Source organism: Marmota marmota, unplaced genomic scaffold (genome assembly GCF_001458135.2).
Source record: "Marmota marmota marmota unplaced genomic scaffold, marMar, whole genome shotgun sequence".
Lineage (NCBI taxonomy): Eukaryota > Metazoa > Chordata > Mammalia > Rodentia > Sciuridae > Marmota > Marmota marmota.
In genome coordinates, this window is record NW_025999900.1 from 6,366,986 (window position 1) to 6,391,707 (window position 24,722).

Genomic DNA, 24,722 nt, shown 5'->3' on the forward strand with positions numbered 1-24,722 from the left:
GGTTAATTAAAACTTTGGGAGGATTTATTCTTCGAGGATAACGAATCAGAATCTTGCCTGCTTGCCACGCCTCGGAGGTTACTTGTAAAAATCTAAAGATAGCTAGAAAACGTAATTTTTAGATCCTTCTGTGGTCCACATCCCTGGTCCTCGGAGGACCCACACTCTATGATCGATGGAGAGGAGGGGCCTTTTACTTCGGCGCTTGCGTGGTGCGAGGTGGTTCCGCATGCGCGCTGGGGTTGTGCGAGGCGCACGCTGCGGCGGCTGGGCGGCTGTTACGGATCTACCAAGTCTGATCGTTGGGACTAAAGAGCTCCACGCGGGACTTTAGTGCGGGATTCACACACATACCTCAGGTGACTAATCCCGCAGTTCGGTTTACCCAAGAACTCAACGTTAGTTTGTCTACTGACAGGAGTGGTCGACAGGGTAGGCCCCGAACTAACTCCCCCTCCTTTTCCCGACCCGGCGCGGGAAGTGTCTGGACACCATCGCCACCGCCCGCTGATTGAGTCAGGGCCTCCTCTCCGGCTCTGTGTCGGTCTTCCTGTGTGCCAGAGCCAGCGTTGTATCAGCGGAGAAATCTCGGGAAGGAAAGTGGGCCAAGTGGATTTTACTCCCTCTTCAGTATGTTTAAAGAGAGCATGCCCCGAGGTGGGGCGACCTCGGGAAAACGCCCTGACACCCCATCCCTGCTCCGGGGCGCTGAGCGCTTGGCCATTTTCCTAGTCTGAGAATTATTTTAAATCTGTATGTCCCCACTTCTCCCGCCCAGCGATATTGCCAGAAATTTCCCAATTCTCTGGAATTCATACCTGACTCTCTCAGACAACCAGTAGAATGGGCTCCCATGCGGAAAAGAGCTGGGTCGTAGAATAGTTTATTAATCTGATAATTAAAACTGAAGTTTAAGATATCTTATCCCTCGAGTTGTGCGTTTCTGTAGAATGAATCATCCCTTGAATATTGTTAGTATCTGTTCGTCTCATTTTGGAAACTGTGAGAATGCAAAATTCTGACGTCTTAGAATTTTGCATAACTAAAAGCCAAAATTTTAGAGTTAAATGCCTATGCATCGTACGGTCCCTTTAGTTATCCGCCAAACTTAGGCTGCTTTAATTTTTGTTAAGCAAGAAGCACTTTTTTTTTTTTTGAGAAAGGACTTGACAAAGAAGTCTTAACTTTCTTCTCCCGATTGAGACAGTTTGAAAGTTTTGTTTGTATAGCACTTACAAACCAAGAATTATTTTAGAGGCGCATGAGTTTTCCCAACACAATACACTGGAAAGGAATGTAGACTTCTGTATCCATTATGGTGACTTAACCATGCCCTGGTTTAAGGGATAAGTCCTACCGACCACTGGCAACATTACTGACAATGCAGAGTATTTGAAATTAGTGTGAAGTTTGGTTATTATCTTTCAAAAGGTAATTGGTTTCTTTTATATCAGAACACATAGCTGTGTAGTGCTTTGGCCTATTGAAGCTCTCTAGTTAGACACTCCAGATTTAATGTCAGAAGACTTGAGTTTAGCTTTTGCTTTAGTAATTGGTATGCATTTATCATTGAGGAAGTCATTTAATATTTCTATTTCTTGGCTCCCTGTTAACTGATTGTTTTACTATGTCTTTTGTAGTACTTTATATTGTAATTGTTTGCATACTAGATTGTTTCCAACTTTATATTTAATTCCTTAGGTAAGAATCTTATATCAGTAATGTATAGTACCTAGTAGATTAACAAATTAAGTTATAAAATGGAAATGATACTTCGTTTGCCTTTTTGAATTTTAGGGTAGTATGATACACTTTTCAAAATATTTTTACATATATTTTCAATTGACACCTTCACAAACCTGTGAAGTATTGATGAGAAAAGCAGTTCAAAGGGAACCTTTCCCTAGCAACTATAGATAGTAAGTAGGGCAGAACAAGGGGCTACTGGCCTGACTTGACACTTGTTGAAGTCCAAATTTAAAAAATCTGAATGTTTTGAAAATGATAGGAAAGGCCAAGTAAATATCTAGTGTGGTTTCTGTTTTCCTGAGGGGGCGGGGGGAAGCTAGTTTTTTAAAAAAAAAAAACTCACTTTTAAAAATGTTACTAGCATTTCATAAGATGACATGTTCAAATCTATTAAACAATATGCAGATGGTTGTAGTGACAGCTACTTTCCTTCATTGCTGTGAATAACATCATTGGCAGCATTACATTATTCTGTATGTTACGAAGAGATTTTTTTGCCTCCTAAAGAAGTAGTTTTTATATCTCTTTTCAGGATTCTCTTACCCTATTTTCTAACTTCCTATGTTTGTTAACCATTAAATTAAACCTTGTTTCCCTGAAAGCATCACTTTTACTTTTTGGAGAAACTTGGTGAAAAAAAAAAAAGAAAATGTAGTTGATATCTGTTAAATCTCTAAAAATTGCTCCATATCATTAATTTGGTATCTATTTGAGACTCTTTAAACTTTCAAATATAATTATGTACAGATATTTGACAACAGCTGCTCCCCCACCCCTGAAAGAGCCCTGTTTTAAAATGAAACAACCATTTCAGCTGTTTCTTAGTGGATAATTCTGGCCATTGAGTGTCTGCTTCCTTTGTTTGCTAAATCCTTATGTTGTCAAGCTACAAGAAAAATACTTCACTGCCACATATGTTGTTTTTTGTTAAACAAGATAGATTGATGCTAATAGTTTGCCTGAATTTGTAGTATATGCTACCAACACTGAATATCTATATTGAAGTTGCTTTTTGTTTAAGATTTTTTTTACTGCAACACATTTGCCAGTAATACTGAGAGAAAATATATACTGATTTATAAGAACAAAGACTTTGGATCCAAACTTCATAGGTATCAGTATATGAAAGAGCAAGTTGTTTTTGTGCCTCAAATTCTTTATCTGTAAAATGGTGGAAATAAGTGAGAAAGTGGTACCTCAAGGAGATAGGCGGTGGCCAGATCATATAAGACCTGGTAGTTAATGGAAGGATATATAAGTCCCATGGATATCTTCCCAGTGGTAAGGTGTACATGGGTGACAGGTGGCAGCTCTATTACTGCACTGCAGCATAACTCTGGTGTTCCATATGCTGAATGTAGGTGGTCTGCCTAAAGTCAGTTATTGGCAGCCATATTTCCCTGTTAACAAAAATATTATTAAATAAGTTTTCACAGATTTTTCTTAGGCTTTTAGGTCCTATTACTCCCTGTCTTCTGAACTCTGCCAACAGTAAATGGGTTAAGGTTAATAGAAAAACATGAAATTCATCAGCCACTATTAATTTGAGAGCCTCTTTGTTCAAATATACTTCTACCCATGACATAATGCCAGCTTATGGATCATAAGAAAGGTGGTACTGAAAGTAGCCTAGAGGTTGAGAGAAACTTGAACTTTGTAGTAAACGAAGATTTATAAAGCTGTTCTCAAAATTGGGTACTCAACAAAATAAAAATTAGAGGGGAAAGTGTGTTTTAAAAGGAAAAAAAATTGTTAAACATTTTGTTATTAATAAATTTTTAGGTTTTGGTTTCCTTGATATCTGATACTTTAATTTTGGCTATAATAAGTGATAATGGGCTGGAGATGTAACTCAGGGTTGGAGCATTTGTCTGGTGTGCTTGAGACCCTGTATTCATTTCCCAGCACTACAAAATAAAAAAGATTGTATATATCATTGGTATATTGGCTAAGGGTTAAGTTGTCAGAAAATTCCTCCCTTTACTTATTGGGTGGTAACATGCAATCTTAACTGACTCGGAGAAAGAGTAGCTTGGATTTTGCTGACAAGTTTATAACAGTGGTGATGCTTCCCATCATTTCATATTCTTTAAAGTGGTAGTAATAAAATAGTATTTTATTCTTGAATATTCCTTTAATCCTTAAGTCTCAGAGTACTTTATAGATGGTCATTATTTTTTATGATTTCGCTAAAACTCATGGCAAAGGATCACCCAAGCTTACAAAAGGTAGAGCAAAATAAAAATTAAAGCTTGGTTCCTGGATACCCATCTGTTTTCTGATACTATTTAAGAAGTTCAAAGAGATGAGAAAACAAATAACTATATTTATCTTTTATTTACTTTCACTGGCAAAATGTAGAAAATTGACATTTATTTTGACTTTAACTGAACACTTAATTTGATTCTCTTGGTTAAATTGCAGAATGCCGGGTCTAAGTTGTAGATTTTACCAACACAAATTTCCTGAGGTGGAAGATGTAGTGATGGTGAATGTAAGGTCCATTGCTGAAATGGGAGCTTATGTCAGCTTGCTAGAATACAACAACATTGAAGGCATGATTCTTCTCAGTGAATTATCCAGACGGCGTATCCGTTCTATAAACAAACTCATCCGAATTGGCAGGAATGAATGTGTGGTTGTTATTAGAGTGGACAAAGAAAAAGGTAAGAGAAAAATATCTTAAAACTTTTAAAATTATAGTCTGGAGGTGTAATTCAGCTCAAGAACATGTGCCAAGGCCCTGGGTTCTATCCCCAATACTACCCAAAAGGAGTGGGAGAGAAAAATTAATAAAATAATTATAAGAATTTAACTCAATTTATTTTTAAATATATGTATTTTTAATTTGTGTACTACTGTTTAAAAATTCCTTTCTTTCTTTTTTATAAACCAAAGTTGCTGGAGAAGTATGTCAGTTAGCCATCTAAGCAAGACCACTTGGGTTAGTATTTGTTTATTTAATTACAGGCTGTGCCACTGTGCCTGGCTAAATACATATAACTATTTCTAAGCAGCATTTGTACAGTATTAATTAAAAAGAAACAATCAAAATGGAGACTTGTTAAATAAATCAGTGTGTTTTTATTCAAAATGAGATTTTGAATATTCTGATAGGGGAACATCTAGATCTAGATCCTAGAGGGTAGGATTAAAGAAAAAATCAGTGCAGAAGAGCCCATACAAAAGGGTTAGGGTCCTATTAGATGAAACTTTTAACATAAGAGCTATTTATCAGGACTATGTACATATATAAACCCTGGACACATAAAAATACAGCTACCAAAAGACAATGAGAAAAAAGCAAAAGCAGGCCAAAACTGAAGGCAAGTCAATACTTTGAAAAAAGGAACTACACTGGATGTTTTATATTTTGCAGTTTTGTATTTTAGACAATCATAGCAGGTGGAAAATGGTAGTAATGATAGCATTAAAGGAGAAATCCACAAAGGAAGACCCCTTAAGTCTGTATGTAAATTCTGCCCAAATCTCTGGCTGACCCATGAACTACTAACATATGAGAGTAGTGTCTAAGCAAGCAGCCTAACAGGATTAAAATCTGAAGATTTCAGTTACTTCCCACAGACAGTAAATTGCCTATTAAAATATATTTTTTTTTAATTGGGATACTGGGGATTGTGCCCAGGGGTACCCTACTACTGAGCTACTCCCTAACCATTTTTATTGTATTTTGTTTTAAAACAAGGTCTTGCTAAGTTGCCAAGGCTGGCCTCAAAGTTACAATCCTCCTGCCTCAGCTTCCTGAGTTGTGGAATTTAAAAATCATTTTTTTTTATGGGGGCAGGGGTACCGTTACCAGCGATTGAACCCAGGAGTACTTAAATACTGAGCCACATCCCCAGCCATTTTTATTTTTTATTTAGAAATAGGGTCTTGCTAAGTTGCTGAGGCTGGCTTTGAACTTGGGATCCTATTCTTAAGAGTAGCTCACAGGGGGCTGGGGATGTGGCTCAAGCAGTAGCGCGCTCACCTGGCATGCGTGCGGTCCAGGTTCGATCCTCAGCACCACATACAAACAAAGATGTTGTGTCTGCTGAAAACTGAAAAATAAATATTAAAATTCTCTTTTAAAAAAAAAAAAGAGTAGCTCACAGGAATCCAGAGTCTCTGCCAAATACTCAACAATGTCCAGGATGCGTTCAGAATTGCTAAACATTCTGTTAAATGGTTTGGGTATGAAGTATTTCCCAAAAGCCTATGTGACAGTGCCAGGAATGTTAAAAAGGTGAAGTGATTAGTTTATAAGGACTGTGAGTTAATTGGTGAATTGATCCATTTGAAGAATTAATAATTTGAACTATTGTGCTGGATAGTAACTATTATGGCCCTTCTGCCATGATAATTCTGCCTGATCTTAGGTCCAGAGCAGTGGAATCAGGCAACCATGGACTGAACCTCTCAAATAGTCCCAAATAAACTTCTCCTCCTTTAAGTTGTTTTGTCAGATATTTTTGGTCACAGCAGTGTAAAGTTGACTTAATATACATACAAAGAAATAGGAAAATATAACCTCTAGAAAGAGAAGGCAGTCACTGAAGACTGGCTCAGAAGTGATCCAAATGATGGAATTAGGAGATAAGATTTAAAATCAGATGTTATAACTGCTTAAAGATATTAGGAAAATATACTTGTAAGGAATGAACAAAATGAGATCTTAGAGAAGTTTAAAACTTTTTAAAGAAGAAATAAATATAAATCATAACTGAAAATTATATCTGAAAAATTCACTGTATGGGCTAACAATAGATTGAAGAAAACAGAAGGCTCAGTGAAACTTGAAGATGGTTCATTGAAAATAAACAAATCAGAAAAGATAGGGGTACAAAAATATGTAGAGAGCCTCAATCATCTACCCAATATCAAAAGCTCTATTATAATAGAAGAGACAAGAGAAAGGGGGCAGAAAGTATGTTTGAAAAAGTAACAGCCAAAAGTTTTCTATATCTGTTTAGAAAAGTAAATTTTGCAAAGTATAGCCTTCACACAGGGTAAATGCTAATGAAACTATGTCTAGGCACACCAAATTTACTAGGAAAGAAAATCTTGAAAATAACTAGAAGAAAATAACATGTTACATACATAAGAATGCTGATACAAATTACTATGGTGTTCTTATTGGAAATAATAGAGGCCTAATATTTTTAAGCCAATGAAAGGAAAAAAATTTGTCACATGAGAATTGTGTATCCTAAGATAATATTGATTAATGAAAGTCAAAACAAAGACATTTTCAGGTAAATAGAAACTAAGAGAATCAATTGCTGAATTGAGCTGCATTATAAGAAATAGTAAGCGGGGGCTGGGATTGTGACTCAGTGGTGGAATACTTACCTAGCATGTGTGAGGCACTGGGTTTGGTCCTTGGCACCACTTAAAAACAAATAAGTAAAGATATTCTGTCCACCTACAACTAAATATATATATATATATATATACACACACACACACACACGTGCATAAATAAAGAAATGATAAAGGAAAAAAAAATATGAGAAATATGTGAGTAATTGTAAAATACTATTTTACCCCTCTTATTAATTTTTTTAAAATTCATTTATCAGGCTGTGGTTGTAGCTCAGTGGTAGAGCACTTGCCTAGCATTTGTGAGGAAGTATTGTGTCTGTCTACAGCTAAAAAAAAAAATTTTTAATGCATTAAACTGTTTGTCTTTTTTGTACACTTAAGATTTTAATTTGTTGAAGATGACTGATGGCACAGAGAGGTCAATGCCATCAAAGGAAGATTTTTATTATATTTCTTGAGAGAAGGGGTATTCCCATGCCATGCCATACCTTGAAGTTTTAGTCAGAAAGCAGGAGTTTCGGGAAATCCTAGGCCAGGGCAGGATAAACAATTTAGAATTGGCTAAGTTGTAGGCTTCTGCCTATTGTCTGGTATTTCCTGGGTTGATTTGGGGCTAGTCTTAAGGGACATTCTTATTCTAGTCATTGAAGCCACAAATGTCAGAATATATAAACTAGAAGCCAGGTGTGATGGCTCATGCCTATAGTCAGCTACTTGAGTAATGAGGTTCACTTTGGAGCCAGCCTGGGAAACATAGCAAGACCCCATCTCAAAAAAAAAAAACAGGAATTCATGGGCTGCAAGTATAGTTTAGTGGTAAAGCATTTGCTAATGTGTGTAATAGAAATAAACATAAATAAAAAAGAATACAGAAAATATAGTTAATACAGTAATCCACCCTTTTCCTTGGTTTCACTTTCCATGGTTTCCTAACCATTCACATTCCATAAATGTTATTTGTCTTAACTCTTTCAAGAGAGACTATGTTCACATAACTTTTACTATACAATGGTGTTCTAATTATTCTGTTTTATTATTATTAATCTCTTACTGTGTTTAAGTTATTAACTTTATCATAGGGATCTATATTAAAGAAAAAACATATTTATTTATCACTTAAGATAGTGATGAGTTTAGCCAGGCACAATGATACATGCTTGTAATCAGCTCAAGAGGCTGAGGCAGGAGGATTGCAAGTTAAAGCCAGCCTCAGCAATATAGTGAGGCCATCTAGATTTGTGTAAATGCACCAGAGATTGAAGCCAGAGGTGGGCACTCAACTACTAAGCCACATCCCCAATCCCTTTTTTGAGACAGGATCTTGCTGAAACTCTGAACAGCTGATAGAACAACTACACTAAAAAAAGAAAACCAATAAAGACCTTTACCTGACTGTTATATAGAGAGAACATTACTTCCAGAAAACGAATATGCATTTTATCACGTGTGCATGCCATATTCACCAAGATAGAGGATAATTTGAGCAATGATTTCAACGTTGGAAGTATTGAAATAGTACATATAAAGTATGTTTTTGGTTTGAGTGCTGAGCGTTGAACCCAGGGTGCTTTACAACTGTATTTTATCCCTTTTTTTAAATTTTTTAATTTGAGGCAGGGTCTCACTAAATTGCTGAGACTGGCCTCAAACTTATGATCCTCCTTTCTCAGCCTCCTCAGTCACTGGGATTATAGGCATGTTTCACCACGCCTAGCTACAAAGTATGTTCTTGGATCACACCAGAACTTGGTTTAAAATCAATATCATTATATCTTGAGTGGAAAAAATAAGTATTTGCACAATTAATGGGCTGGGGATATAGCTTAGTTGGTAGAGTGCTTGCCTCACATGTACAAGGCCCTGGGTTCCTTCCCTAACACCACAAAAAAAAAAAAGCTCATCTAAATAATCCATATATTAAAGAAGGCTTGAGAAGTTTATAATTTTAATTGCTTGTGTTAGAAAACATTAAAAATCTGCAAACAGTTATCTAGGTTTTGACTTTAAGAAGGTAGAAAGGGGAGGGACTGGGGTTGTAGCTCAGTGGTAGAGCATCTGCATAGCATATGTGAGGCACTGGGTTCGATTCTCAGCACCACATAAAAATAAATAAACAAAGGTATTGTGTCTACCCACAAGTAAAATATTAAAAGGAGGAGGAGGAGGTAAAAAAGGGCTTGCCCAACATGCAGGGCAGGCACTCTGTTTCTGGGTTTGACCCCTAGCAATATAAAGAAAATTTTTTAAAAAAGGCAAATCCAGCAATGTATAAAAAGGATAGTAAAGCATGACCAAGTAGAGTATATGGAATGCAATGCAGTTGGTTTAACACTCAAAACTTTATGTAGCAGGGCATGGTGGCACACATCTGTAATCCAGTCTACATTAGAGGCTCAGGAGGAGAATCACAACAGCCTCAGCAACTTAAACCCTGTCTCAAAATAAAAAATGGAAAGGGATGGAAACATAGCTTGGTGTTAGAGCATCCCTGGGTTCAATTCTCAGTACTGGAAAGAGAGGAAAAAGGGAGAAAAAACTTGATTATACTCTTATTAATATAATTGATCAACAGAAGTGCAGAAGTAACTGAGTAGAAGTAACTCCCTTAAATGATGGTGGTAGGACAACTGGATGGGATAAAAACAAACCAGATTATTTTAACAACCTAAAATATTTTCCTAAACTACTCATTTAAAAAATGAGAGGAAGATTTGAATATATAGTTCACCAAAGAAGAAAATGAATAGCAAATATGCACATGAAAAGATGTTGAACAAGATTAGTCATTAGGAAATACACATTAATAACACTGGGTTTGATACCCAGCACCACAAAACAAAATGATGTTGGGGCATGCAATGGTATACATCTATAGTCCCTGCTACTTGAGAGTCTAGGTAGTAGTATTGCTTGAGTGTAGAAGTTTGGGGTCCAGCCTGGGCAACAAGTGAGACTATTCTCAAAAAAAAGTGTGGGCTGGGGGGCTGGGGTTGTGGCTCAGTGGTAGAATGCTCACCTAACACATGTGAGGCCCTGGGTTTGATCCTCAGCACCACATATACATACATAAAATAAAAGTATTATGTCCACCTACAACTAAAAAATATGTATTTTTTAAAAAAAACTGATAGATACGAACTGCTTATGGAAATGCAAAAATGGTACATGCACTTTAGAAAACAATTTGGCAGTTATTAAGTACATGTACTATGCAACCCAACAATACCAATTTCTTGGTATTTATCCGTGTGAAATTAAAATGTATATTCACAACAAAACCTGTTTGGTTTTTTTACAGTGATTTAAGGGTTAGTGGTTCTTGATTGTAGTGGTTACATGACTGTATTTTTTAACAAAACTCAGAATTGTACACTAAAGTGGTGAAGTTTATTATGTATAAATCATGGTTTTTTTGAGGAAAGAAATGCTCAGAATCTGAAACAGTCCAGGTACATTAACAATGTCAAAGGAATTCCAGTCATTCATTTTAATAAATGTAAAAAAGCATTTGACAAAACTCAATACTCATTCATTAATAAAAAGTTAGCAAGCTAGAAATAGAAGGGAATTTTGTTAATCTAATAAAGGGTGTCTAGGAAAAAAACTACAGATAGACTTTCTTCTAGGATAGAGAACAAGGCAAGAATGTTCACTCTCATCACTGTTATTTAGCATTGCACTGGAAATCCTAACAAGGAACAAGTTTGCGGGTTTTTGCCACACTAGAACTTATTTTTCTTTTTTGTACCACGGATTGAACCTGGGGGTGCTTAACCATTGCATCCCCAGCCCTTTTTTATTTTGAGACAGGGCCTTGCTAAATTGCTAAGGCTGGTTTTGAACGTGTGATTCTCCTGCCTCAGCTTCCTGAGCCACTGGGATTACAGATGCACCTTGACAAGTTAACCTAGAAGAAAGATCTGCTATGCAGAATTGTTGTAAGAGTTTAATGAGGTGCTTAAGTAAAGCGTCTATCATTGTCACTTGGATATGGTAGTCACTTGCTAGATGACAATTTTAATATGTTCCTTTGATGTCTGTATGTGACCTCTGTTGAGGTTAACCTCTTAAACTAAACCAAATCAGAGTGACTTTCTACTCTGTAAAAGCTCAGGGAAGAAAGTAGAGGAAAGAGAGTCATTTGACTAGCTAATTTCCTCCACCAAAGTAATAGAGACTGTTTTAAAAGACATTTCTGAAAACAGATCAGAATTTCTCATCTTTCTTACACAGTTTTTGTTGATAAGATTTTAGTGAGGAATAATTGTAAGATTATAGTAATCAACTTGGTTGTAAGAATTGGTCAGAATGGTATGCTGGCACTTGATGATTTTTTCCAAAATTTTCTCATAGGATATATCGATTTGTCAAAAAGAAGAGTTTCTCCAGAGGAAGCAATCAAATGTGAAGACAAATTCACAAAATCTAAAACCGTAAGTTCATTTTTGAGTCAAATTTGTGCACTGTATTTAATAAATATCAGCATATGCCTTTCCTGGCAGAAAAATGAAAAACAAAAACTTTCATTTTTTTGTTACTCTATTTTCAATTATGTGTTACATGGAAATCTAATTTGAAGACTTAATTCCAGAAAAGTACAATTACAATGTTATTTATCTCATCAAGCCACTACCAGAAAGCATTTCTAGTGATCTAATGTTCTCAAGTCAGTACTAGAAGTTAGTGTTTTGAGGCCGTTATAGATTAAGTTAACTCTGGTAGTGGTAAACAGAATGCCTTTATTTTTTGTTGTTGTTGTTGTTGTTTAATGTGGATCGAACCCAGTGCCTCACAAATGCTAGGCAAATACTTTTCCACTGAGCTACAACCCCAACTCCCATTTTATTTTTATGAGATAGGGTCTTGCTATGTTGCCCAGGCTACTCTTGAACTCAGTAGGCTTTCCTAGGGTTGGGGATATGACCTAGTGGTAGAGTACTTTCCTGGCATGTGTGAGGCCCTACGTTCAATCCCCCAACACCAAAAAGAGGGGAAAAAAGTGATATTCCTGCCTTAGATTCTCAAGTAACAAGGATTGCAGTCATATGCCACCACATGTGGTAGCTTAGCTTATTTCTTTTCTTTTTTTTTTATTTTAATTTTAATTTTTTATCTTTTATTTATATATGACAGTGGAATGCATTACAATTCTTATTACACATATAGAGCACAATTTTTATATCTCTGGTTGTATACAGAGTATATTCACACCAATTCCTGTCTTCATACTTTGGATGAAGTACTTTGGATAATAATAATCATCACATTCCACCAGCTTAGCTTATTTCTGACTGGGATGTGTAAAATGTAGTTCTTATCTTTCAACACTGTTCTCAGGTAAAGGTAGCAGAGACAAATGTTAAAATATCAAAACAGGAACCTGTTATTAATAAGGCGGTTGATCATTCTCTCTCTCTCTCTCTTTCCTTTTGTGATACTGGTGGTGGACTACAAGGCTGGTTCATTCTAAGCACACACTCTACCACTGAGCTATACCCTCAGTTCAGATTCTCCTTTCTATTTTTTTTTAATATTTATTTTTTTAGTTGTAGTTGGGGACAGTGCCTTTATTTTATTTATTTATTTTTATGTGGTGCTGAGGATCAAACCCAGGGCCTCACAAATGCTAAGGAGCTCTCTGCCGCTGAGCCACAACCCCAGCCCCAGGACCCTCCTTTCTTAATACCATTGTTTATGGTTTCTGTGTTTTCCACTGGTATCTTTTGTTCCTTTCTGTCATGTGCGGTCCTGTCCTCTAGATAAAATACCAAGGAAGTAATGTTCCAATTTTTTAAATTTCAATAAAAGAGAAAAAAAGTCTAATGCCCATCAGACTATTATCTAGGTCTCTCTTTGTCTCTGTTTTACTAATGCATTCCCACATCAGTAAAATATATTATGGTTTATATCTTTGAAAATACTATCAGTATAATCTCTTTTTAATAGGACCTTAACATTCATAATGTCTTTGGAGCAGCAACATGGGCCATTGGCATTACCCCACTCCTTAATAGCAGTGCAGAATCTCAAGTCCCACCAAGTTTGAGGAATGTTCTAAGACATTCCTCTTTTTTGGGGGGGGGGGGGTCTCCCTTATATTGTTAAACTTGCCCAGCACGATTGCATGTACCTATAGTCCCAGTTACTCAAGAGGCCAAGACAGGAGAATTGTTTGGACCTACAAGTTTAAGACCAGCCTGAGCAATGCAACAAGACTTCATCTGTCTCAGGAAAAAAAAAAAAAAAAGTTACCAGAATGATAAGGTGATAAAATGAAACAGCCAATATTAGTACTTTTCCTCAGGGCTAGGGTTGTGACTCAGTGGTAGGGTGCTTGCCTAGCACGTGTGTGAGGCACTGGGTTTGATCCTTAGCACCACATAAAAATAAGTAAATTAAATGAAGGTATTGTGTCCATCTACAACTAAAAAGTATATGTGAAAAACAAATACTTTTTCTTTTCTTAAATCCTGTGTTATTTTTGGGAGCTTAGAAAAGTAGTTTTGCAAGTGAGTGATGCTGAAGGATAATTGTTACATGATAGCAGAGAAAAAGAAATCTTTTTTTTTTTTTTTTTTTTAATAATTTTTATTTATTTTTATTGTTTAATTTTCGGTGGACACAACATCTTTGTTGGTATGTGGTGCTGAGGATCGAACCCGGGATGCACGCATGCCAGGCGAGCGCGCTACCGCTTGAGCCACACCCCCAGCCCGAAAAAGAAATCTTAAAGTTTCAATTGGTTCTATGTTTTCATGTGGAGTAATAAGAACTTATGTTTATACACCAATTTTCTATTTAGAGTATGTGTTTGTATATATCTGATACATGTAAGAGCTCTTTGCAGTAGCTCCCTTTCCCAAATGAAACAAATTCAGAGATAATTGGTCCCATTGTCAAAGCTTATTCCCAGTCTTAGGATCCTAAATTGTGTACTTCCTTTATGTGTTATACTCACTTGAATACATTATTATGAGAAAGTGAATATTTCTTTTTAGCTCAAAAAAGCTAGTATGGAGAACTTTTGTTGTTAAAGAATTACTGTCAAATTATGCTATCTACTGAAATGTAGCAATAACGTTTTTATAGATTTCTTTTCTTGAAATTATTGAGCTTTTAATTCTGTTTCTAGGTTTATAGCATTCTTCGTCATGTTGCTGAGGTATTAGAATATACCAAGGATGAGCAACTGGAAAGCCTGTTCCAGAGGACTGCCTGGGTCTTTGATGACAAATACAAGAGACCTGGTTATGGTGCCTATGATGCATTTAAGCATGCAGTCTCGTAAGAACACCTTGATTCTGCTTGTACTGATATGTCAGCTGTTGGGTCTGGCATACAGGTTGATAGCCCAGCATTTTACTCACACCATCCATTTATTAAGTCCTTGCCATATTTAGATAAAAATATCTTAAGTACAAAAAGGCCCATGCTAGCTGGGCATGGTGGCATACACCTGTAATCCCAGTAGTTTGGCAGGCCAAGGCAGGAGGATTGACAGTTCAAAGCCAGCCTCCGCAACTTAGCTAGGCCCTATCTCAAAATTAAAATAAAAGGGGGGATGGGGATATGGCTAAGTGGTAAAATACCTCTGGGTCAATCCCTGGTACCAAAAAATTAAACGAAAGCCCCATGCATTAGGACAATCCTACATAGTCAAGTCTTTGTAATTTCATATACAATAGTTATATAGTTCATAACCCATTTGCTTTCATCTAACACTACTCCATTATACATTATTTTTTATTTCCTGGTTTCATTATTTATTATAGATGACTTCAGACCAGTGTGGATATCTCATCCAAAATTATAATTTCTTATTTACTCTACCTCATTTCTTTGACCTTCAACCATGTCACTTTAGCCATTCTTCCATGTTTCACTCTGGGCCTTTTTATCAGCAGGTTTTGCTGTGCCTCTAAAACCTTTAATCCACATATTCTATTTGTGTGCACCCATGTGTTTTAGTTACTAGGAATTAAACCCAGAGCCTCACACATGATAAGCAAGTGCTCTACCAACTAAATCACATCCTCAACCCTATTTTATTTTATGACAGAGTCTCACTAAGTTGCCCAGCCTGTCCTTGAACTTGGAGTTCTCTTGCCTCAGCCTCCCTCGCAGTTGGGATTACAAGTGTGTGCCACCTTGGCATGTATGCATATTCTGTTCTTTCTGTCTTGGCTCCCACTTAGTCCTACTCTGTTTCTTAAATTCTTATATTATAAATGCTTATTCCAAGTCTTAGGACCCTAAATTGTGTACTTCCTTTTTGTGTTATACTCACTAGGTTTATACTCTCTACTCTAAACCTGTTTTTTTTTTTCTTTGTCTTTTCACCCTTTCCTGCTTTCTCTTTCTTACCCAGTGTAGATGCCATGAACTATCATTTCAAGAACTTTCTTGTCAATATCATGAGCTTTTGCCCTGTTTTCCCTTGTGTTACATCCAGCCTTGGACTGATGTTCCTGCTTTCTTTCTGTGTACTTATAGACTGCTGAGTGCTGCTAGGAAAAATCAGTTTCACAGGTTGGTGCCGCTGTATATTCATGGTTTCCAACCTCTGCTGGATCTTCACTGCTGCCTCACATTCTCTCTGCTGTTTGTCAGTTCTTCCTCCCATTTTTATAGTGACTGTTTTAGAGCTTTTCTATGTTCTTTGTCAGAAACACTCTACCTCTCTTCTCTCACTCTTAGCTGGTGTGTTCACTTCCCTTTTTATTTTACAAAGAAAATAGAAGCCATTGCACAAGGACTTCTCATGTTAGCTTTTCATCACTGTGACAAATAACCTGAGAAAAACAACAGAGGAGGAAAGAGTTCAGAGATTTCAGTCAGTGGTTGACTGGCTCCATGACTTGGGACTTGAGGTGAGGCAGAACATCATGGTTGGAGTGTGTAACAGAAGAAAGTTGCTCACCTCATGGCAGCCAAGTAGCAGAGAGAGAAGAAGGGGTCAGGGACAAGATACAGATCCCAAGGGCATACCTCCAGTGACTTTCCTCCAACCAGGTCTCACTTCTATAGTTCCCAATAATATCTTCAAATTATTTACCCACTGACAGGATCAGAGCCCTGATGATCCAATCACTTCTCATAAGCTCCATTGCTGCATTGAGGACCAAGCGTTTAGCACATGGGTCTTTGAGGACACTTCATATCCAAACCATGACACTTCTCCACTTATGCCCACTATCATGAACATACTTATCTCTGTCCTACCAGTTATTTTCTTCTGTGCTCCTGGAATTCATTTCCTTCCTGTTCAATCTAATCTTTGCTACCCTGTGCCCAGCTCCTGCTCAGTGATTTCTGTTACTCCCTCTTTGATCTTCATCTTTTCCCTTTGTTGATTTTGCTCCATCAGCATAAAAATATTCTCTGGTTTCTTTGATTTATACTTTAAAAAAAAAAAAAAATGTTTGACCTTCCCTCAAATTCTAGCAAGCACTGTTTTCATTTAGCAGCCAGAATCTTTCAGTTTTCTGTAGTTGATGTCTCTGTTTCTTTACCTCTTAGTTCTTCCTAGATGTTAATGCTCTAGAGCTGCCTCACCACTAAGATTACTTTCCAGCCTTTTTGCTGCCAGGATGTGTTGATCGTATAAACTTTAGAGTGGATGAGCAAGACCTGGATGGATCTAGTAGAGCCCCCAGCATACCATTCCAGTTTGTCTTCATGTGACTTTTTTTTTTTTTAATCACATTGTAGAAAGGTGGGAATAATAATAATAATAGCTAACTTCTCATAATTCTAACAATCTGTGGTTTAGTGCCATTATTATCCCTACTGTATAGTTGAAGAAATTGAGGAAAAGAGTAAATAATTTGTTCAAGGTAACCAAGCCAACAAATCATAGAGCCAGTATTCAATCCCAGACATTGTGGCTCCATCCAGAGTTTGTTCTGTTAACCATTAAGCACTGTTTATTCTTCTGTTCTGCACTCTTTGATCAGTACATTTTCATTTCTTTATTTGCAGTACAGGGGAGTGAACCAGGGGCGCTCTACCACTGAGCTATATCTCCAGCATTTTTGTTCGTTTTTTGTTTTTAGGTAGTTTCTCACTATGTTGCCAGAGTTAGCCTGGAACATGCAGTCCTTCTGCCTCAAGTTCCCAAGTCAACAGAGATTGGAGACATGCCAACCATGCCCAGCCTTTTTTTTCTTTTTCTTTTCTTTCTTTTTTTTTTTATTTTTTTATTTTATGGTACTGAGGATCAAACCTAGATTCTCACATATGCCCAGCAAGTGCTCTCCCATAGAGCTACATCCCCAGCCCAGTCTTTTATTTTTTATTTTATTTTATTTTTTGGCCAGGGATTGAACCCTAACCCACTGAGTGAAACCCCCAGCCCCTTTGTATTTTTTATTTTGAGACCAGGTCTCACTAAGTTGCTTAGGGTCTCTCCAGGTTGCTGAGGCTAGTCTCAAACTTAGAATCCTCCTGCCTAAGCATTGCTGGGATTACAGGTGTGTGCCACCACACCTAGGCAGTCAGTATATTTTCTGGTTCACTGTCATCACTGGTCCTAGCTTGCCCCTTTAGCTTTTGTCTCCAGCACCTCCTCCATTACCATTAAGCCTTGGCATGTATTACTCCCTTTTACTCTTCTCTTGCTTCATCAACCTGTGTAGCAGTTCCCCAGGTTTAACTAATGCTGATTCTTTGCTGTGTGTGCTCCATGTTTTTCTTTTTAATTAAGAAATTAAACTTCTGAAATCATTAGAAACAGTGCTTTTCCTCTCTAGACCCATTCCCCTCATGTATCAGTGGTAACCTCTATTCTGAAATTACTAGTGTGTATCATTATCATTTTGTTTTTATGGTTTCATTGTATTTCATTGAGCATCCTGTATCCAAAAATCTAAAATACCCCAAAATCTGAATCTTTTAAAGCACAGACATGAAGCCACAAGTGGAAAATTTCACACCTGATCTCCTGTAATGGGATGCAGTCAAAATCTAGGTACACTGCCAGGCGCAATAGCACATGCCTGTAATCATAGTGGCTCAGAAGGCGAGTTCAAAGCCAGCCTCAGCAAAAGTGAGGCACTAAGCAACTCAGCCAGACTCTGTCTCTAAATAAAATACAAAATAGAGCTGGGGATGTGGCTCGGTGGTTGAGTGCCCCTGAGTTCAATGCCCAGTACCTCACACACACACTCCAAAAAATACAGGTACTAAAAATACTATATAAAATTACCTTCAGGATATATGTGTAAGATATATATGAAAAGTAATTGAATTTCATGTTTAGACTTGGATCCCCTCCCTTAAAATACTGTATTCTGTATATGCGGATGTTTCAAAATCTGAAAAAAATCTACAACACTTCTGGTTCTAAGAATTTTGGATAAGGGATTTGCAACGTGTACACATATCCATAAAAGTCACGTAGAATAATTTGTATATTTAACATTTAATCTCTTGTATCTTTTTGCCTTATAAGGCTTTACTGAGCAGAATTTCTTCAAATAGATGTATACCTACTACATCCATATTAATTTCCATATAATATTTCATTTTGAGAATATGCTTTGTCTTTCCTCTATTAAGAGATATTTAGCCAGGCACAATGGCACACACCTGTAATCCCAGTGATTTATGTGGCTTAGACCACAAGTGTTCTAAGTTCAAGGCCAGTCTGGACAACTTAGTGAGATCCTGTCTCAAAATAAAAATGACTGGAGATGGGCTGGGGATGTGGCTCAAGCGGTAGCGGGCTCGCCTGGCATGTGTGGGGCGCTGGGTTCGATCCTCAGCACCATATAAAGATATTGTGTCCACTGAAAACTAAAAAATAAATAGTAAAAAATTCTCTCTCTCTCTCTCTCTCTCAAAAAAAATAAATAAATAAAATTAAAAAAAAAAAAAAAAAGGACTGGAGATGTGGTTCAGTGTAAAGTGCCCCTGGGTTCAATCCCCAGTACCAAAAAAAAATTAAGCGATATTTAGGGGGTTTTTTCTTTCGTTCTATTTTCAAGCAGTATTATGGTGAATATCCATGTACATGTGTACATGTTTCTAGGATATGTACACAGGAATGGAATTTTCAAGTCATCAGATTATGTGTGCATAGGTGTGAGTATGTGCGCACACACATACACGTGTATTCTTATTATTGATTTGATTTTCAAAATTACTCTTCAGATTGTTTCTCTAATTTGAATTCCCTCTAACAACTTTGTAGATATTCCTATATCCCCTTATTCTCAACACCATTTGGTGTGTGTCTCAAGATTTTTTTTTCCTTTTGCTAATACCTTTTGATTTGCATGATCCTGATTATTGGTGAGCATGCATATTGTTATTAGCAGCTTTTCACGTTTATTGATGATTTATTGATAGATGATTCTTCTTTTATGAAACATATGTCATTTGCCAACTTTGTACTCATTTGTCTTCCTTCAGCATCCTAACTATACCCCATGTTATACAGACCTGATATTTACTCATGCCATTCCTTATCTATCATAACTTTCTGTAACTGTTTTCCCTTTGCTTGTTAAGGTGTTACCATTCTTATAGCCATGATTTTTTTTTTAGACAAGATCTTGCTAAGTTGCTGAGGCTGGCCTCAAACTTGGTGATCCTCTTGCCTCACCCCGCCAAGTTACTGGGATTACAGGCATATAACACCATGCCCAGCTTTTCAACTCTAATTCTGACACTGAAGCCAGTGCTTTATTGTTACATGCATTGTTCTGTGGTGTATTGTGTCATGGTTCATAACTATCGATATTGTAACCTTGCCCTTTGTTTTGTTTTTGTTTTTTTTAATCAGAGATCCATCTATTTTGGATAGTTTAGATTTGAATGAAGATGAACGGGAAGTACTTATTAACAATATTAATAGGCGTTTGACCCCACAAGCTGTCAAAATTCGAGCAGGTAATTGACTTCCTAAATAATTTTTTAAAATATTTTGCATGTTCCAAAAAAGCTGTTAAGTAATTTGATTTATCAAGGAGTATGTTTCTGCATCTACGAGTATAAATTATTCTAATATTTTTTACAATAAGAAAAGTTTGAGATTTGGGTGCTTTTCCCCTTCTCCAGTACTAGAGATCAAGCCCGGGGTCCCTTGCATTCTAGGCAAACACTGTACTACAGAGCTGCATTCCCAGTCCAAGAAGTTATTTTTGCTTGTTCAGAGTCATAAAATGTATATATTGTTGTCATGAGTCCAGCTAACTTGAGGTTAGCCTCTTTTTAAAGTAGGGTGTGTGATTTGGTGGTAGAGTACTTTATCTAGTGTGTGCAAGACCCTGGATTTGATTCCTAGCACCATGGGTGAAAAAGAAAAAAAAAAAATTTTTTTTTTTTTTTTTTAATACCAGGAATTGAACTCAGGAGCACTCTACCACTGAGACACATCCCCAGCCCAATTTTGTCTCACTGAGTTGTTTAGTGCCTTGCTTTTGCTGAGGCTGGTTTTGAACTTGTGATCCTCCTGTCTCAGCCGCTGGGATTACAGACATGCATCACCGAGCCCAGCAAAAAAAAAAATATTTCAATAGACTATGATTCTGGACTGAATGATTGCTAATAGCTGGAAATATTTTCTTTGAGATATTTTTTTCTATACAAATACTATATAAGAACATACACTAGGAGTAGGGATGTAGTTCAATAGTAGAGTGCATGCTTCAAGAGGCCCTAAGTTCATTCCCCACCACAATCACCACCACGCCCCAAAAAAGTGGTCTACAGTCATATATAATTTTTGTTTACAAAACTTGAATCATACCATGTAGAATTTCCACCACCTAACTTTTTCTGTTGTCACTGGTACCTTTCCTTGCAGAGCATAAGAATCTTGTTCTTTTTGATAGCTGGATAATATTTCATAAATTACTCATTTACGTAGTTTTCTTTAGGACTAATTCCTAAGAATTGCTAGGTCAAATAGCAATTCCTAAGCAATTCTAGACATGTTTCTATTAAAGTGTTTGTTAAATTTGTCTTCTATAGTTTTGTTATTAGGTGGTTTAATATAGATGAGAAAATAGTTTTACTACATATTCAAATATTTTTAATTGTGAAAATTAATGGGATTGATTTCTAATTGATAGGATGATGGACCTTTTCATAAGCATTTGAATGCTAGTACATTTGCTATATCTCTGATTCTTTTAAACCTTTAAATGTTTCTTGTGTTTTTGGTATCAGTTTTTGGATTTTTATAATTTTAGATATTGAAGTGGCTTGTTATGGTTATGAAGGCATTGATGCTGTAAAAGAAGCCCTGAGAGCAGGTTTGAATTGTTCTACAGAAACAATGCCCATCAAGGTGAGTCTTCTTCCACCCAAGGCCCTGGGTTGAATCCCCAGCACTACACATGAGAAAGATCATGTTTTATGTTCTTAAAATTGAATGTCTTAAGGATTTCTTCAGTTTAGAGGCAGTTAGCACCATTGTGCTAATGATAACTATACTTAGGTCAGCCACCATAGACCCCCAAATCATAATTTTTCATAGTCTTGTAGTGGACTGTATCATGATACTAGATAATATCATTATATCAGTTAGCTTTTGCTACATTAATAAACATTCCAAATTGCTAACCTACAGAATTGAGAGATGAGTTTTGGGATGATTTGTTAGTGCAGGAGATTAATAAACAAATCCTCAAACATCTTAGTAGTTGTGTTGTATAGGTACATTCATAATTGAGTTTTTGTCTTCTTTAGATTAATCTAATAGCTCCTCCTCGGTATGTGATGACCACGACAACCCTGGAGAGGACAGAAGGTCTCTCTGTCCTCAATCAAGCTATGGCTGTTATCAAAGAAAAGATTGAGGAAAAGAGGGGTGTGTTCAATGTTCAAATGGAGGTGAGTTCAGTGCTTTCATTTTTCCTTTGTTCTTAAAGTTTGTAGGAAACTTGAGTCACCTATAAATGATTTTTATTCCAAAATACCTGATCACTGCCTTTTGAATATATTTAGGATTGTAAGTCTACTAAATATAGAATGATCATTGATTCAGAGAGTTCCTAAAAAGGGCTTTATAGATAAATAAGAACTATCAGCACTAGAATGTTTTTGTGGGATGGACATTCAGGCCTACATTCACTGATGATGTTACATCAGTAGAAATGAGAAATTTATTGTTAGAATTTGAATGTGGGATGTTTAAAATTGGACCTTAGAATTAGGAATAAGCTCTTGTCTTTCCCTCAGCTCAACAAGAATTGAAACATAATTTCCATACTATGTACTTGTGTGTATATATGTATGATTCTTTCTCTGAAAAGGAACAGTAATTTATTTTGCCCAGAAGATACATTCTTTGTAAGACATTTTTGGTCTTGGAGTAATATCCACTGACAACAGTTTTAGATTATAAAGATGATGGAAAATAAAGTTCCATTTTAATACACAGTTCTTTTTCTTGTACTTCTCAAATTTCTTCTATTTTTTAACTAGTGGAATTTGTTAGTGTTAAGTCAACACTCAAAAGTGAATAGATATGACAGTTGTTAAGAAAGGAAAGGTTTTTTTAAGAGTTAAAATTAGCCAGGTGCACACCTGTAATCCAAGCTAATCGGGAGGCTGAAGCAAGAGGATCACAAGTTCGGGGCTAACTTTGGTAACTTAGCAAGACCCTCCTCAAAGTAAAATTCAGAAAAGGGCTGGGGATGTAACTCAATGGTAGACTGGCCCTGGTCTGAATCCCCAGTACTGGGGCAGGGAAAAGAGTTAAAACATTAAGCAATGGTAGTATTGAAATTGAAATTGAATTTGCTATTTAACTACTTCACTTTGAAATTATGCCTCTGCTTCCACAGCCCAAGGTGGTCACAGATACAGATGAGACTGAACTTGCAAGGCAGCTGGAGAGGCTTGAGAGAGAAAATGCAGAAGTGGATGGAGATGATGATGCAGAAGAAATGGAAGCAAAAGCTGAAGATTAACTTTGTGGGAAGCATAGTCTAATTTGAGGAACATGACTTGGCTGTAAACCCTAGACTTGAAAGTTTTCCAGTATTGAAAACTTCAAAGCCGAATATTTTTTATTTCCAAGTATTTAAGTATTCCAACACTGTAAAACATGAAATGTCCTCCTAAATGTCAGCTGTTTTCACACAGTAACTCTGACACGTTTTTTAAGGGAGCAGCCCAATTTCACGAGAGAAAATCTTTGAGCTTAGAACAGTCCTAAAATTGGGCTTGTGATTTCCATTTCTGATGTCTCCAGATTGGCACCCTTTGTAGTTCAGTGCCTCCGTGAGATTTACCAGGGGCCCCCAAAATAAACAATAACAATCCCAATCTTTCTATATAAAATGTATTAAAGCAAACATCAAATAAATTTCTGGGATATTTAACTATAGGCCTCTTCCTTCTTGTCACCAGTTAAAAGCATTCTGAATGATAAGACCCTAATTCTTTTATCTTTATTTTGGTCTAGATGCAGAAACATAAGAGCAAGTTATCAAAGGATATGTACAACAAACCCTTTTAAGAGAAAATGATTTTAACTCAATCACAGTGATATTGACCCTTAGAGGGTGTAAAGCCTTAAAATGCAATTAAAGAATTACATTGTTATGTGCCTTTTAACCTATTTGAGATTGATGACAACTTGTGGTTATGAGAGTTTATGATACTGGGTCCTTATTGATCTACTAACCACTTGGCTTGAGTTTGATTCAAGATGGTAAAGTATGTTTGTATTTAAAGATGCTGCTTCTTTGATTTACTTATTTTGAGTATCATTACCCAACTTTTGATATTTTTTCACCCCCTTTAAAATATCTGCTAGGTACCACATAGATCTTTGGTTCTCTTTATAACAGAATATAGATCTGTCTGAATGCAGTTATAGTGGGTTTTTTGGGGGTTTTTTACATTTTATCTTCAAGAACTATTTGTTATAAAAGTATATGCACAAAATTAATTTCACAGGTAATATATCTGATGGTACAGCTACAGTAGTCGGGTGTAGAAAATCTTGATTTACTTTGGTGTGTTTGTAGATTTAATCTCTTAGGATATTTGAGGTACTAGTTATTGAACTTTACTGCTAGCCCTAAGAACATCTATTAAAACATAGGTCAGCCGGGCGCGGTAGTGCACACCTATAATCCTAGTGGTTCAGGACGCTGAGACAGGAGGGGCTCATGTTTAAAGCCAGTCTCAGCAGCTTAGCAAGGCCGTAGGCAACTCAGCAAGATCCTGTCTCTAAATATATGTGGCTCAGTGGTAAAGTGCCCCTGGGTTCAATCCCTGGTGCCAAAAACAAAACAAAACAAAACACTGCAGATCAATCTTAACTCATCCTAGTCAACCCAGGACTAGATGTAACTCATTAAAGCTTTTGGAGTTGGGTGCTCTAGTGTACAGCTATAGTCAGACCTGCTTCAGGAGGATTACTTAAGCCTAGGAGTTTGAAGCCAACCTGGGCAACAAAGTATGATCCTATTTTTTTTTTTTTTTTTTTAAGGGGAACTGACTAGAAAATACTTAGGAGAATTTATTGGTGAAAGAGTTTCTGCCAATTATGAAAGTTAGTCCGTTTGTTTACTTTGTCAGGTTGTGTGAGCTTTTTAATACAAAGACTTAACTTCAGATGGCCCATTCCAAGAAGTTTGCCAGCCAACATGCCACATGGGGAATAGAATCTGGATGTATTAAAG

The 24,722-nt window shown here is 36.6% G+C and overlaps 1 protein-coding gene across 1 annotated transcript; it reads left to right on the plus strand.

Annotated features, from left to right (window-relative positions):
• Positions 1-199: 199 nt before the first annotated feature.
• Positions 200-23,411, plus strand: Eif2s1 (eukaryotic translation initiation factor 2 subunit alpha). Its single transcript, XM_015490296.2, has 8 exons — positions 200-359; positions 4,174-4,415; positions 11,428-11,507; positions 14,207-14,358; positions 19,862-19,968; positions 21,273-21,370; positions 21,772-21,915; positions 22,872-23,411. The coding sequence occupies exons 2-8, from the start codon at positions 4,175-4,177 to the stop codon at positions 22,995-22,997; spliced, it is 948 nt and encodes a 315-aa protein (XP_015345782.1). The 5' UTR covers positions 200-359; position 4,174; the 3' UTR covers positions 22,998-23,411.
• Positions 23,412-24,722: the final 1,311 nt, after the last annotated feature.

Excerpts from the sequence above, each read along its gene's own strand:
- Eif2s1 (XM_015490296.2), top strand. The coding sequence starts at position 4,175 with ATGCCGGGTCTAAGTTGTAGATTTTACCAACACAAATTTCCTGAGGTG. Across the intron at positions 11,508-14,206 it reads AATTCACAAAATCTAAAACC|GTTTATAGCATTCTTCGTCA; the intron begins GTAAGTTCATTT and ends TTCTGTTTCTAG. Across the intron at positions 21,916-22,871 it reads TGTTCAATGTTCAAATGGAG|CCCAAGGTGGTCACAGATAC; the intron begins GTGAGTTCAGTG and ends CTGCTTCCACAG.